At 43.7% G+C, this 13,766-nt stretch overlaps 1 protein-coding gene across 4 annotated transcripts in view; it reads right to left on the minus strand.

Annotated features, from left to right (window-relative positions):
• The window catches only part of SREBF2 (sterol regulatory element binding transcription factor 2), a 156,872-nt gene that overhangs the window by 111,411 nt on the left and 31,695 nt on the right, over nt 1-13,766 (minus strand). For 2 of the 4 annotated variants that reach the window (XM_040359628.1, XM_040359630.1), the window contains exons 2-4: nt 6,928-7,296; nt 2,548-2,759; nt 1,836-1,991 (exon numbers count right to left, since the gene is read on the minus strand). In XM_040359628.1, the coding sequence (XP_040215562.1) occupies nt 1,836-1,991; nt 2,548-2,759; nt 6,928-7,296 (737 nt within the window). The remainder of the gene's footprint in view (nt 1-1,835; nt 1,992-2,547; nt 2,760-6,927; nt 7,297-13,766) is intronic. The other 2 variants (XM_040359631.1, XM_040359629.1) reach the window with 1 other exon arrangement.

A 13,766-nucleotide genomic window follows, 5' to 3' on the forward strand; every position in this document is an offset into this window, starting at 1 on the left:
ATTCCTTCTCTTACTCCCTGGTGGGGAGTATGGGATCAGTGGCTATGCTGGCGGAGAGTTTGGATCAGTGGCTATGCTGGCGGAGAGTTTGGATCAGTGGCAGTGCTAGTGGGGAGTTGGGATCAGCCAACTTAGGTGCTCTTGATCAAGGTAATCTGCTGATCTGAGAACTGTAGTGGGGACTTTTAAAGGCAACTCTAATCACAGGTAGTGTTACTCACTGTGTCTCCGACTTTGTGGTTTCTCGTAGCAGTGGACACCTATGCATGATATCAGCAGATAGGGTCTCCTCCAGCCCCTCCAACTTCACATTCCTCACCAGTCAGCTGTCAGCTGACCTCTAGTCTCTGCCTCCCAGCTATGCCGTGAATGGGTGGCTCTGAAGAGGCCAAGTGGGCGGCCGCAAGCTTCAGGAACAGCCCAGGTTTTGGGGACTCCTGGCAAATCCTCATTTGACCCCCGGGGGGGTCCCGACCGCCAGGTTGAGAATCACTGAGCTACAGGGTATAAAAGAGAAGAGAGGTGTCTCCAAGTGTAGCCATATGTTGCTAAATGTTGTACCTTCATTAAATGTAACCATATTGCTACACTTAGAGGCGCCTCTCTTCTCTTTTATACTCAGTTGTGACATGATCCTACTTGTATATCAAGACATCGCTTGTATATCAAGTAAAAAAAAAAAAAAGTTGCTTGTCTTGCAAAACGCTCTCAAACCAAGGTTTTACTGTACTTTTCTGTATGCACATTTTACGCGTTCTAGTGTGTTTTTGGTGCAGTCCAGTGCATTTTCTCCCTTTTCTTAACCTCAAATAAGGACATGTGCATTCCATTGGGTTTTGGTGTGTTCAAGTGTATTTTACAGCATTCCAATACAGTCCAGTGCAGGAAAAATGCAGCATGTTCTACTTTTTTTTCTGGAACTGGATGCACAGGTGTAAACTAGGTCATTGAAAATCATAAATCCTACTTTCCATGTGCTCAACCCTCAAGAGCTTTATAAGGGAAATCTAAAACCCCTTGTTTAGTCCGTGTTTACACACACACACATGCAATGCGGGAACTAGCGCGATTTCTGTGCATCGCAGGTCACATTCAATAGGAAGTTAAGGACGCAACCAGATCGGTTCGTAGATCATAGTGCAAACTGTCAAATGGTACAGGAATCAGATTGCATAGGTGTTTACACCCATGCGATCCAATTCCTGTGCGGACCAAAAAAAAGGGTCCTGCACCATTTTGGTGCGAGTGCAATGCGATTTCAGCCATACAGTTTGAATGACTGAATTTGCATTGCACAGAAATCGCACGTGATCTGCACAGCAATGCGATGTGGATCACATGCAATGTATGTTCCTTAAAGTGGCAAAACGTTTTAATATATTTTTAGTAGGGCAGCTCTGATTTACATATTTCCAGTAAATATAGGATTTACAATGCTAAAACAGAAAACTATTGATAAAAAAGGCAGCCCAGAACTACACGAGGCGCTGGCGTCGATGGTTGGAGACCGCTTTTTTAAAGTCATTGCCAAAATGCACCCACCTAGACGTGTGGCAGCCTAGTAGTTCCCCCAGTTTGCCCAGAATTCAGGGCCTTTTTGATTGGGCACAGCTCAAGCATTTTCTCAACACTGAAACTTGCCAACTTCATCCTGCCTCATGCACATTACTAATTTAACCCATATATGTGTTATACATATTTTGTCTAACAGGGTTCAACTGCGCCAAGGATCAAGATGAGCGTCAACGGTATAAGAAAAATCTTATTTCTACATAAACAGCATTTCCTATGGTATTTACACAACGAAATTCTATAAATATAGACATTAGACTTACAGCACTTACAGGTACTTGGAGAGCGGTAGTCTGTAGAGGCGTACCAAGTGTTGTGATTGAAGGATTCTGAACCGCAGTCATCATTGGACTACCATCCGCCTTCAGAGCAGTCAGTACCAGAGATTCTGTCTTTATAATCTGAGGCTGTACCAAAACCTAAAGATGGAATATAAAAAAATATAAAAAAAATTCAGATATTAGGAGACAATGCAACAATCAAAAATTTAGTGAAGGGATTTTAATTTTTTTTTCTATTGTACAATATGTTTCCATCTGTACCAGCATTGAGTTTTGCTACACCAGGTATGACAGACAAAAATGCATAAAACTTTCCTATGGCTTACAACTAAACAAAAAAAAAAAAAAAACGTATTCTGCCTTTCAGAGTGGCAATTTATACAGTCTGGGAAAAATACCACCAAGAACTGCACTCAAAATAAAAATTATTATTTGAATTTTGCACCCACAAAAACCTTATACTTAGGATATAAATCAATCAGAAGCCTGCATTAGCATTACAAAGTAATACTTTTGCATTAAATTACATTGCAATAACCAGCTAGCTTTTGCCCACAATTCACAAAGGAAAGCCATCATCTTTGAGAATCCTATAGCCGTTTCATGCCAAAAACAAGGGTAAAAAGGTGGCGAGCATTCAAATCGAGGAAATAGTAATAGAGCTATTCCCAGTCTAATGAAAAAAAAAACTTACAGGAACTTGCTGAACCTGCGGTGTCATTGCCTGTACAGTAGCTGGAGTCAGTGTCTGGATAGTGCCCTGTGTGGCTGGGCTCAGGGTTTGGATGGTTCCATTAGCAGTATGGGTTAGTACTCTCTGGGCTTGAACCGTCTGGACCTGCTGCTGGATGGTAACAGGCTGAACTTGCTGAGTTGTCATAAGACTTGAAACCTGTGGTTGCAGCACTGCAAAACAAACACACACAGTGATGAACAAAGATTAAGGTTATACACCGTTTTACAGAATATAACTTTTTCCAGAGAGTATAGCAGGAAACAAGAAGTGAGGTATTGTGCAAGGGCTGCGTATAAGGCAGTACAGCTGGCTCTCCTTTACCAGGCCCCATCAGTTCAGAAGGGGTGCCGGGGGCACCTGCCAGGGGGGCTGGTTGTACTATTGCTGACACTTGTGACTCTCGGGCACCCCCCCTGCAGCATTGTCAGCTTCTACGTTTCTGTCTCCATCCGGATGCACTGCAGGCGGATCGGTTCTTGGATCTGCACCCCTCACCTTCCGGGTACCCCTCCCCGCAGCGCTGCTGGCTTCCCTCCTCTCCTGCCAGTTGCTGCAGGCACACAGGAATGGTTTTGGATGGAGAGCGAGGGGTGTAAGTATGTGCTATTTACTGGCTCCTTCCTTTTCTGAATACACACAGTGAGTGATTGGTAATGTAAAACTCTAGAAAATAATTGATAAAAAATAAGGATTTGTTCAAAATGTGCTTTTCTCTTTGAAAAACAGTAAGCTTTTGAATCGCTGTTCAGAAAGCATTTGACAGACGGGGAGGAGTCATGTTGCCTCCTCACCAGCGCACTGCAACCATATGCTTTGCACGTGGATGTGGGACACTTACAGAGCAGCGTTATTCAATTAAATGGGTCTTGAGCCATGGGGGTATGGTTTCTGCCATGGCTGTGAAGCATAACATCGCAGCCGTGGCATTTTAGTAAAAATATCATTGGATATTTTTAGAGGGAAGTCCTGTCAGAAGATGCATAACTAGAATCGTCAGGGCCCTGGTGAAAGAAACCATGAAGGGCACCCTAACCTCTGAGCCTGGGCCCTTCCTTCAGAGCCCAGAGCCCTTCCCACTGATCCCAGGTCAATTTACGGTCCCGCAGCAGATCCCCTTCCTGAAGTCTTGGGCCCCAGTGGCCGAACGGCAGAGCCCAGTTGCAAGTGCAAGTGAAGTTCCGGCAGTGGTGTCAGTTTGGACTGTGAATAGCATCAGTCAGTAGGGCAGTGGACTGGATCAGTAGTTTAAAATGTGTTTATTTTTTTTTGCATTTTTTTACCAATTTTATTTTTTTACAATTTTATAGGAGCCCCGTTGTGTGACTTTGCTGAAATATCAAGGATCTAAAGAAACCTCTGATGTTTTACCTTTGAGACACAGAAAGAAGATTGAGCAAGCAGCCCTCCAGAAAGAATGGACAGGAATAACCCTGTACAGAGCTTCTCTTTCCGTCACAGTACTGACTACTGTGCCCATTCAGAAAAGGAGGGGGGGGGCAGGGAATACACGGGGAGCAGGAAACAAAGTAACCGGGATACAGTGCAAGGATTTTTGTCTTCTCCACCACCATCCTCCCGTCAAACCCGAAACACACAGCAACACACCTCCTGTATTAGAGTGCCTCTCTCTGGATGAAGGTGCACAGGGGGCACCTACAGCAGGGGGCTAGAGTGTTAGATGTAGTAGTAGCAGCAGATTTAAATAAAATGGACAAACTGATTTATAAAGCATTAGCAGGATGGCTTCAGGTTACAGCAAAACATTTTATTTCCCTTTTGGGATAAAATGTTTTACGTAAATAATTAAAAGCTGATTGTTTCAAAGCCATCAGTGGGAGATGGTTTGTCATATCCCTATAACTGCTACCTCTGCATGAGAGCTTGTTCTGTTGAAAAATAAGTTAACAGACTTACAGGCCAGATCACCAGATGAGACTACATTAATACAGCCACCCCATCTAAAGAAGGGCACCTAGGCAGTCTGACAGGAGGGGGGGGGGCGTTACAGGAGGGACAGTATGAGGAGGCAGTGTGATATAAGGGGGACAGTAAGGAGCATTTCTTCTACAGGAACTGCCTTGAGGCAAGAAGTGGGAGCTGGGGGGGGGGGGGGGGAGCCAGCGGTCCAAGGTACAGATGACTGCTTGCCTCTTGTCAACATAATGGATACAACTAGCACCAGGCCGGACCTAGCTTCCGCAAGGCTTTCAGCAGCTGTAGGATTGGGACTAGTTCATCTATCCAGGTGTAGAGAAAAATTCTCTTCTGTGAGGCCAAGAATATTTTAGAAAGTACAGAAATGAGCTGCTGTTCTTGCCAGAAATAAGGCATTTTAATTTTACTACACTTCTTGTAAATTGAACTGAAAGCATAACACAATGTTATCTTCCCTTTATAAACTACTAATCCCTCCACCACCTATCTAATGGTGATGAACAAAAGGCAGCCATAGCAAGTTTACTTGAAGTCCATTCAGGGTCTTCTCCACTGTATCTTCCATAGATACAGTGGAGAAGTGAGCATAGCCACCCAGGGGACAAAAAGATTGTCATTTGTGAGACAAAATGAAAATATAGAAAACAAATCTAGTTGAGCACGGAAAACTTCTCTGTAAAGCTAACCATACATTAATCAGTCTTCTTTTTTATTCAACCAGGGATCCAATTTCCCCATCCACATTTCCCCCATTCAAGGTGGATGGGGGAAATCACTCCCGCTGTGGCTATGTATTCTGACAGTAGGGAGCCCCCCTTAGAACACACTGACCAGTGTTGCCAGCAGCACTGAAGGAGGCCCATAACCTAAAAATAGCCAAAAAACTGAGGTCCTACAGAGCGGTGTATGTCTATAGGGGCATGTCCAGGGAACATGTCCAAAAGAATTACCAGTAACCAAAGTAGCAGTCTAATGCAGCCACCACAAAGGACTGATTAGCTGCAATATATTCAATTTATGTTTTTGGGTTTGTATACTTATTTTTCATCTATTTAATTTAATCCTGTATACCCACTTTACATTTCCACCATGGGTAGATAGTAGAGCTGCACGATTAATTGTCAGGAATCATTATCGTGATTTTTTTCCCCTGTCAATACTGCCGGCGTATTGCCGGCAGTACTGCCCATTGTTTTTTTAATAGGCAGGAGCACATTAGGAGCGGTAAATTCACCACTCCTAATGCGCGCCAAAGAAGCTGCTGGCAGGACTTTTCCTGACACCCTGCTAGCGCACCGCTCCAGTGTGGAAGTCCTCAGGCTTTCACACTGGAGTGAATAGAGCAGCCGTTTAAGAGCGGATTGCAGGTGCTATTTTTAACGCTATAGCGCCTGCCAAACACCCTCAGTGTGAAAGGGGTCTAAATGAGGAAAGTTTAACCACTTAAACACTAAAACTTTTTCTGGCATTTGTTGGTTTCAAGTTAAAATATATTTTTTTTGCTAGAAAGTTACGTAGAACCCCAAACATTATATATATTTTTAGTAGAGACCCTAGACTAGTAAAGTTAGCCCAAATGTTTTTGTACAATGTGAAAGATTTTACACCGCAAGAATCGTGATCTTTATTCTAAGCAAACAAATTGTGATTCTCATTTTAGCCAGAATCGTGCAGCTCTAGTAGATAGATATCAGTACAAGTATGCACAAGTCAAGCAAGCCAAAGTATATGACAGATTATCAGGTGTGCCCAACGTTTTGATGAGCGGGGGCCACTTAAGTGACTTGGTAACCAGTCGCGGGCCACAATGAGCCGAGCGGGAGGACAGCAGACCACTCAAGTCTTTTTTGTAGATCGGATTGGAGGTAGGCGTTTGTAAGCAGACACAAGCCCATTTACATTTGCCACTCCTTAGAGGTGAATAGAGGGTCTGATTGGGTCAGACGGACCATGTGAAAGGGGCCTAAGGCTGCTTTCACACTGCTTGCTCGCACCACGTGTTCACCTGTGGCTTTCCTGCAGGTTAGACGCACTTTGCCATAGACTTCTTTTATATCCTATAGGTGTGGTGCACTTTCGGAAAGCTCACCAAACTCGCAGGTAATAGAAGTCTATGGCTCAGTGCAGGTAACCCGCAGGTGCACGTCGCTGCACCTGTGCATCAGTTTGAAAGCAGCCCAGTAACCACTGCAGAACATGTATGCCCATATATACACTGTGATTTTAATAACTGACCTTTAATAACAGTATTCTATTCCATCCCAGAGCAGGAGGTCGCGGGCCACATCAGAGGGCTCAGCGAGCTACATGTGGCCCCCGGGCCACTGGTTGGGCACCCTTGAACTAGATGAAGGCATGATTTAAACAAATAAGACAACACAAAAAATATTAAAAGATGCTAACCCTGAAAGCTTGTAGTTCCAGCATTCTGGTAGATGAGCGGCTGCTGTATTATTCGAGTTTGGGGAGCTGTGCTGAATGTTGGTGTCAACATGACTGTTTGCTGTTGCAAATGAGGCTGAGGATGGGACTGGACTACTGGTCGTGGTTGAAGGAGAGGAGCAGTCCTCTGGGGAACAGCTTGAACAGGAGCCTTTACAGACACTACTGGAGGCTGTGGCGCTGATGTCTGAAAGTTCTGTGGCTGGACCTGGTTATAAGTCTTGGGCAAAGTGGTGTCCATCCCAGTACTTCCTTGGTAGCTGGAACATAGCTGATCTTCAAATAAGTCAGGAAATTCTCCAACCTGGTTACTAACAAACTGAAGCATCTCTGAAAAAAACAAAAAAAACAAAAAAAAACACTGTATTAAACAGACAAAAGATGTTTAAAATGACCTTAAAACATTTTATGATACATAAATGTTTGAATGGTTTAAAATAAACTAGGTATCAGATAGAAGTATAGCCATCCAACTGATTGTCCCATCAGATGTCGGATGTCACCCCTTCGGCTAAGACCGCGGTATATTAAGATACCTCTCAACTCAACTCAAATCCCAACAATTAAGGTGGAGCTTTGCCAAAAAAAAAAAAAAAAAAAGATTCGCTTTAAGTCCTCCGCTCGCCCTCCTCCGACATGTAATATTTTCAGGGGAAAGGGGGGTTGTTAGAAACTGGTACCTAAAAGGACCATTAACAAAAGCGCAGCACGGCTCATGCACGCACTGTGGGCAGCCAGCTTTGAAGCCACAAACCAGCAAGGCCCACAGTTGAGATGACAGCGCCCCAAAGGCTAGTGAAGAACTGGCCTGGGTGAGAATGGTGTTGAATCCCTGGTAAGAGTCATTTTATTAAAAGTCAGCAGCTACAGGAAGCCAATTGTAATGTACAGCCTGTACAAAATGCCAAACCACAATTGCTCCCCCTTGCGCATGTCCCCAGGTTGAAGTAATTGTAAAGCTTCACATGATTGTAAAGTCGTTTTTTTTCCTATAAAAATAAACATGTTATACTTACCTGCTCTGTGTAATGATTTTGCACAGAGCAGCCCAGATCATCCTCTTCGAGTCCCTCTTCGGCCCCTCCCTCCTGTCAAGTGCCCCCCCCACAGCAAGCAGCTTACTATGGGGGTACCCCCCCCCCACAGCCAAGTTGCAGCTCCATGTGTCCATTCAGACATGGCGCAGTGGTTCGGCCCCACCCTTCTCTCCTGATTGGCCGACATTGATTGACAGCAGAGGGAGTCAATGGCGCCACTGCTGTGTCTCGGCCAAATCAGGAGGGAGAGTCACGGGTGGCTAAGGCACTCAGGCAAGTATCAGGGCGGCTGCTGCACACAAAAAAAAAAAAAAACACACAACCCCTTTCATTTTTTTATTAAAATTATATATATATATATATATATATATATATATATATATATATATATATATATATATATATATATATATATATATATATATATATATATATATATATATATATATTTTTTTTTTTTTTTTTGATTCCCCTGTCAGCGCTGTGCAATCCTTTTGCCAAATTCTGGGCTGTGGCCGTTCGGATCGGCACACCCCGCGATCCGCGGAGCGCTCCGGAGCCTCGGCCGTAGGAAAGTCCCCGGCTTCGGCCTAGCTCCGGAGCGGCGGCCATCTTGCTCCACCCGTGTGCTTGTCAGAGCCCAGAGCACAGCGTGACACGCCTCCCCGCCTCAGCGCGCAAATGGAGCAGACTAAAGCAGACAGCACAGGATCATCCACCGGCAGCTACAGGAAAGGTGAGGCTGAGAGGATCCTTGAAGCGGGCGGTGTATATAGTTACAGAGCTGTGAGCAATCTGCTATGGGCAATAGTGACCTTCCCCAGTGTGCTGCGAGTGTCTCTCTACTGAGAATCTACTGAGAATAAGCCTGAGAGAGGACACTGCGATCACCCGCCAACCAAGGAGCTCAGAATGATAGGGAGAGGGGGGGGGGGGCAGATCACCGGGAACTGTGTGTCCATCAACCCTGACATCTGGGAGCATCCCTGCAGAGGAGATCAATGTGTCATCTGTACGAGGATATTCCCCACCCCCCCCCCCCCCCTCTTTTCTATACAAGAAACCCCCCCTCCCTGTGCGATTGAGGATGGATATGCCCCCTGCTTTTTTTCCTGTGTGCTCTGTACTAATCACAGTAATGATAGTGATTAGGGGGCAAGTGGACATCTTTTATTACACCCACCAGAGTTTTAGATTTCACAGTTATTCTTAACACAAAACTGAGCTTATATGCTTAAATACAGTATTTGTAAATTCGACGGACTGTTTAAATGTTACATTTAATGTGAAAATCAGAGGTGTTGTGTCACATTAGCAATAAACAGTCCGTCGGATTTCCAAACACTCTATTTAAGCACATAAGCTCCGTTTTGTGTTAAGAATAACTGTGAAATCTAAAACTCTGGTGAGTGTAACAAGATTTGTGGGGGGTTTTTTTTTTTTGCTGATCCGAAAATGATCCGATCCGTGACACCTGATCCGAGGATCGATCCGATCCGTGAGTTTTTTGATCCGTTGCACCCCTACTCCTCACTGGACTTGGACTTGACTGACAGCAGCAATGTCTCCTGGGAGTTGAGGAAGCAGGAGCAGATCTGCTGCAGAAGACAGGTTGTTTAGAGGAGGATACAACAAATACTGGGATAGTTTCTACCTTAATGCAGGGAATGCATTATTATACAGAATTGATATAGCGCCAACAGTTTGTGCAACGCTTAACCACTTAAGACCCAGACAGTTTTTGCGATTCGGCACTGCGTTGCTTTAACTGACAATTGCGCGGTCGTGCGACGTGGCTCCCAAACAAAATTGGCGTCCTTTTTTTCCCACAAATAGAGATTTATTTTGGTGGTACTTGATCACCTGATGCGGTTTTTATTTTTTGCGCTATAAACAAAAATAGAGCGACAATTTTGAAAAAAATGCAATATTTTTTTACTTTTTGCTATAATAAATATCCCCCAAAAATATATATAAAAATATATATTTTTCCTCAATTTAGGCCAATACGTATTCTACCTATTTTTGGTAATATAAAAAAAAAAAAAAAAAAAAAAAAAAAAAATCGCAATAAGCGTTTATCGGTTGGTTTGCGCAAAGTTTATAGCGTTCACAAAATAGGGGATAGTTTTACTGCATTTTTTTTACTACTAATGGCGGCAATCGGCGATTTTTTTCATGACTGCGACATTATGGCGGACACTTTTGGGACCATTGTCATTTTCACAGCAAAAAATGCATTTAAAATGCATGGTTTACTGTGAAAATGACAATTGCAGTTTGGGAGTTAACCACAAGGGGGGCGCTGATGGGGTTATATGTGACCTCATCTGTGTTTCTAACTGTAGGGGGATGTGGCTGTAGGTGTGACGTCATCTATTGTAATTCCCTATATAAGGGAACACACAATCGACGACGGCGCCACAGTGAAGAACGGGGAAGCTGTGTTTACACACAGCTCTCCCTGTTCTTCAGCTCCGGGACCGATTGCGGGACTCCAGCGGTGATTGGGTCCGCAAGTCCCGCAGCTTCGGACCGGGTCGCGTGCACGCACCCGCGGTGCGTGACCACGCGGCTGGGCTTAAAGGGCAACGTACAGGTACGTTGATGTGCCCAGCCGTGCCATTCTGCCAACGTAAATCGGCGTGAAGGGGTCCTTAAGTGGTTAACAAAATAAAGGCAGAAATTACAGTTACATTACCATTTGGTATAAAAGGAATCAGAGGGCCCTGCTCACTAGAGCTTACAATCTAGGAGTTAAAGCAGAACTTCACCTTGTTTGTATCCCCCCCACTACCACATTTGGTACTTTTTAGGGGGGGGGGAGCAGGCACCCGCTCCCACTTCCAGTTAGATGCTACCAGGCAATACCCATCCCCCACAGACTTCTGGGATACATCATAGGTCCCAGAAGACTACGGGACCACACACAAAGCGCAGCACGGCTCACACATGCGCAGTAGGAGATCTGCTATGAAGCCGCCAGGCTTCACTGCCGGTTTCCCTTATTTATGATGCCGGGGCCTGGACAAGAAGTCGATTGAAGAATTGCCTTGGGTGAGGACATCGCTAGATCCCTGGACAGGTAACTGTCCTTTTGATAACTTTTTTGGGGGGAGCCTGGAGCTCCTCTTTAAAGGTAAAAAAATGTTTAGACTTTAGAACCATTTTAAGTTTTCCTTTTTTGAAAAACTGCTAATATATTAATTATTAATATTCTCTGTCACATCATCACTAAGCTTGTAAAATACTTGCAGGGACAGCTGCTGTGGGAAAGCTGCTTGCAGGACTTTTTGACATCCTGCAAGCGCAGCGCTCCAGAGTGAAAGCACTCGGGCTCTTACACTGGGATTGCAGATGAGGCATTTTTCAAGCGCTACTTTTAGCGCTAAAGCATCTGAAAAACACCTCCAGTGTGAAAGGGGTCCAAGTCAATCCAAGTCAGTGACTGTGTAATAGAAAAATAAACTAAACTACTCATTTTGCTGACATCAAATCGATGCCAGGAAACTACAAATTAATTTCAAAACAATAAATAAAATCATAAAAATTCACTATGGAACCACTGGACACAATTACGAGTGTGGATGCTACCGACTTTAAATTTTTACAGTAACAATGCATTAGAACCACATATGTTGCCACTTTGCTTTAGAAAAGCAACAAAACCTGAAGGGCGCAATCACAATTGCAAACGCACCCTGGCTGCGATTATATGTGAAAACCCCAGCAGGGGATCCTGCGATTAGCTATGAGCAGCACCCGCACTGAAAGCAATCAGAAGCTGCCGCCTCTCACAGCTAAAAATCGCACCCACTGGTATGTAATCGCTCATGCTGCAACCACATTTGAGTGATTGGCCCCCGGACAAGAGGACAATCCTTTTTGCAGGGGTCAAGACATACTGCACATTTGTAATGGCATCTACATTACCTAAGAATTTAAATTCTTCAATCCAAATTCCTAAAATTATTTTGAGAAACAGTGAGGCAATGGCTCTGGGGCATAGAATGCGTAAAAGGTAAAAACCTTAAGCCTTCTGGATATAAAAACCTAACACACCCCTGTTACAATGTCAGGTTTCTGTGATGATATAACTGGGGATGTAGCTGTGTTCAGAATTAAGCAATCACATTCAACTCATGCTAAATAGGAGTCAGTACACACCTGCCATCATTTAAATTGCCTCTGATTAACCCCAAATAAAAGTTCAGCTCTTCTAGTAGGTCTTTCCTGACATTTTTTTGTCACATCCTACAGCAAAAGCCATGTTCCGCAGAGAGCTTCCAAAGCATCAGAGGGATCTCATTGTTAAAAGGGTATCAGTCAGGAGAAGGGTACAAAAGAATTTCCAAGGCATTAGATATACCATGGAACACGGTGAAGACAGTCATCGTCGAGTAGAGAAAATATGGCACAACAGTGACATTACCAAGAACTGGACGTTCCTCCAAAATTGAGGCCTACAGCAACAGGAATATCTGGCAAGTACCGACTGTGTGGTACATGTGACAACAATCTCCCGTATTCTTCATATGCCTGGGCTATGGAGGTAGAGTGGCAAGACGGAAGCTTTTTTTTTTTTTTTTTTTTTTTTACACACATAAAAACATCCAAGCCCGGCTAAATTTTGCAAAAACACATCTGAAGTCTCCCAAAAGCACGTGGGAAATGTGTTATGGTCTGATGAAACAAAGGCTGAACTTTTTAGCCATAATACCAAAAGATGTTTGGTGCAAAAACACCACTGCACATCACCAAAAGAACACCATACCCACCGTGAAGCATGGTGGCGGCTTCATCATGCTTTGGGGCCGTTTTTCCTTCAGTTGGAAAGGGGGCCTTAGTCCAGGTGGAAGGAATCATGATCAGTTGCAAATACTAGTCAATATTGGAACAAAACTAGAGCTGCAACCAACGATTATTTTCATAATCGATTAGTTGGGCAATTATTGTTTTGATTAATCGGATAATAGCCTTAAAAAAAAAACATTTTTTTATTTTTTGGGGCCAATTGGTTGTTGGGCAGATTACAAAACACAAATTGCCGCAAAAACACATTACATGCTTTTCTGCAGCTTCTCCATTGAAGTATATTGAACAAAAAAAATCAAAATAGCACCGTTTTGCGTTTAAAAAAGTCCTTGCGCAGCAGCTGAAAAAAAATCATGGATGTGAACGTGTCCCATAGGAAAACATGTAAATGAACTGAAGTGTGTTGCAAATAATCGCTACTGTAAGGGGTTAATTTTTTTACTGTGGGACAGTGAAAGTAATATTTACAGTAGCGATTAGCCTTTTTGTACTATAAAGGGCTCATTTTAGTTTTTAACCCCATTAGGTTACTGGCCGATTAATCGATTATGAAAATTGTAATCGATTAATCGATTAGTTGTTTCGGCCCTAAAGAAAACCGTCAGGCTTCTGCTAGAAAGCTAAATATGAAGAGGAACTTCATCTTTCAGCATGACAACGAACCAAAGCATGTATCTAAATCAACAAAGGAAAGGCTTCACAAGAAGAAGAGTAACATTTTGGAATGGCCCAGCCAGAGCCCAGACCTGAATCACATATAAAATCTGTGGGGTGATCTGCAGAGGGCTGTGAACAGGAGATGCCCTTCGCAATCTGACAGAGTTGGAGTGTTTTTGCAAAGAAGAGTGGGCAAATATTGCCAAGTCAAGATGTGCCATGATGATAGACTCATACCCAAAAAGACTGTAAGAGTACTGTAAGGCTTCATGTACACGGGACGTTTTTACA

This window comes from Rana temporaria, chromosome 7, assembly GCF_905171775.1.
Source record: "Rana temporaria chromosome 7, aRanTem1.1, whole genome shotgun sequence".
Taxonomy (NCBI): domain Eukaryota; kingdom Metazoa; phylum Chordata; class Amphibia; order Anura; family Ranidae; genus Rana; species Rana temporaria.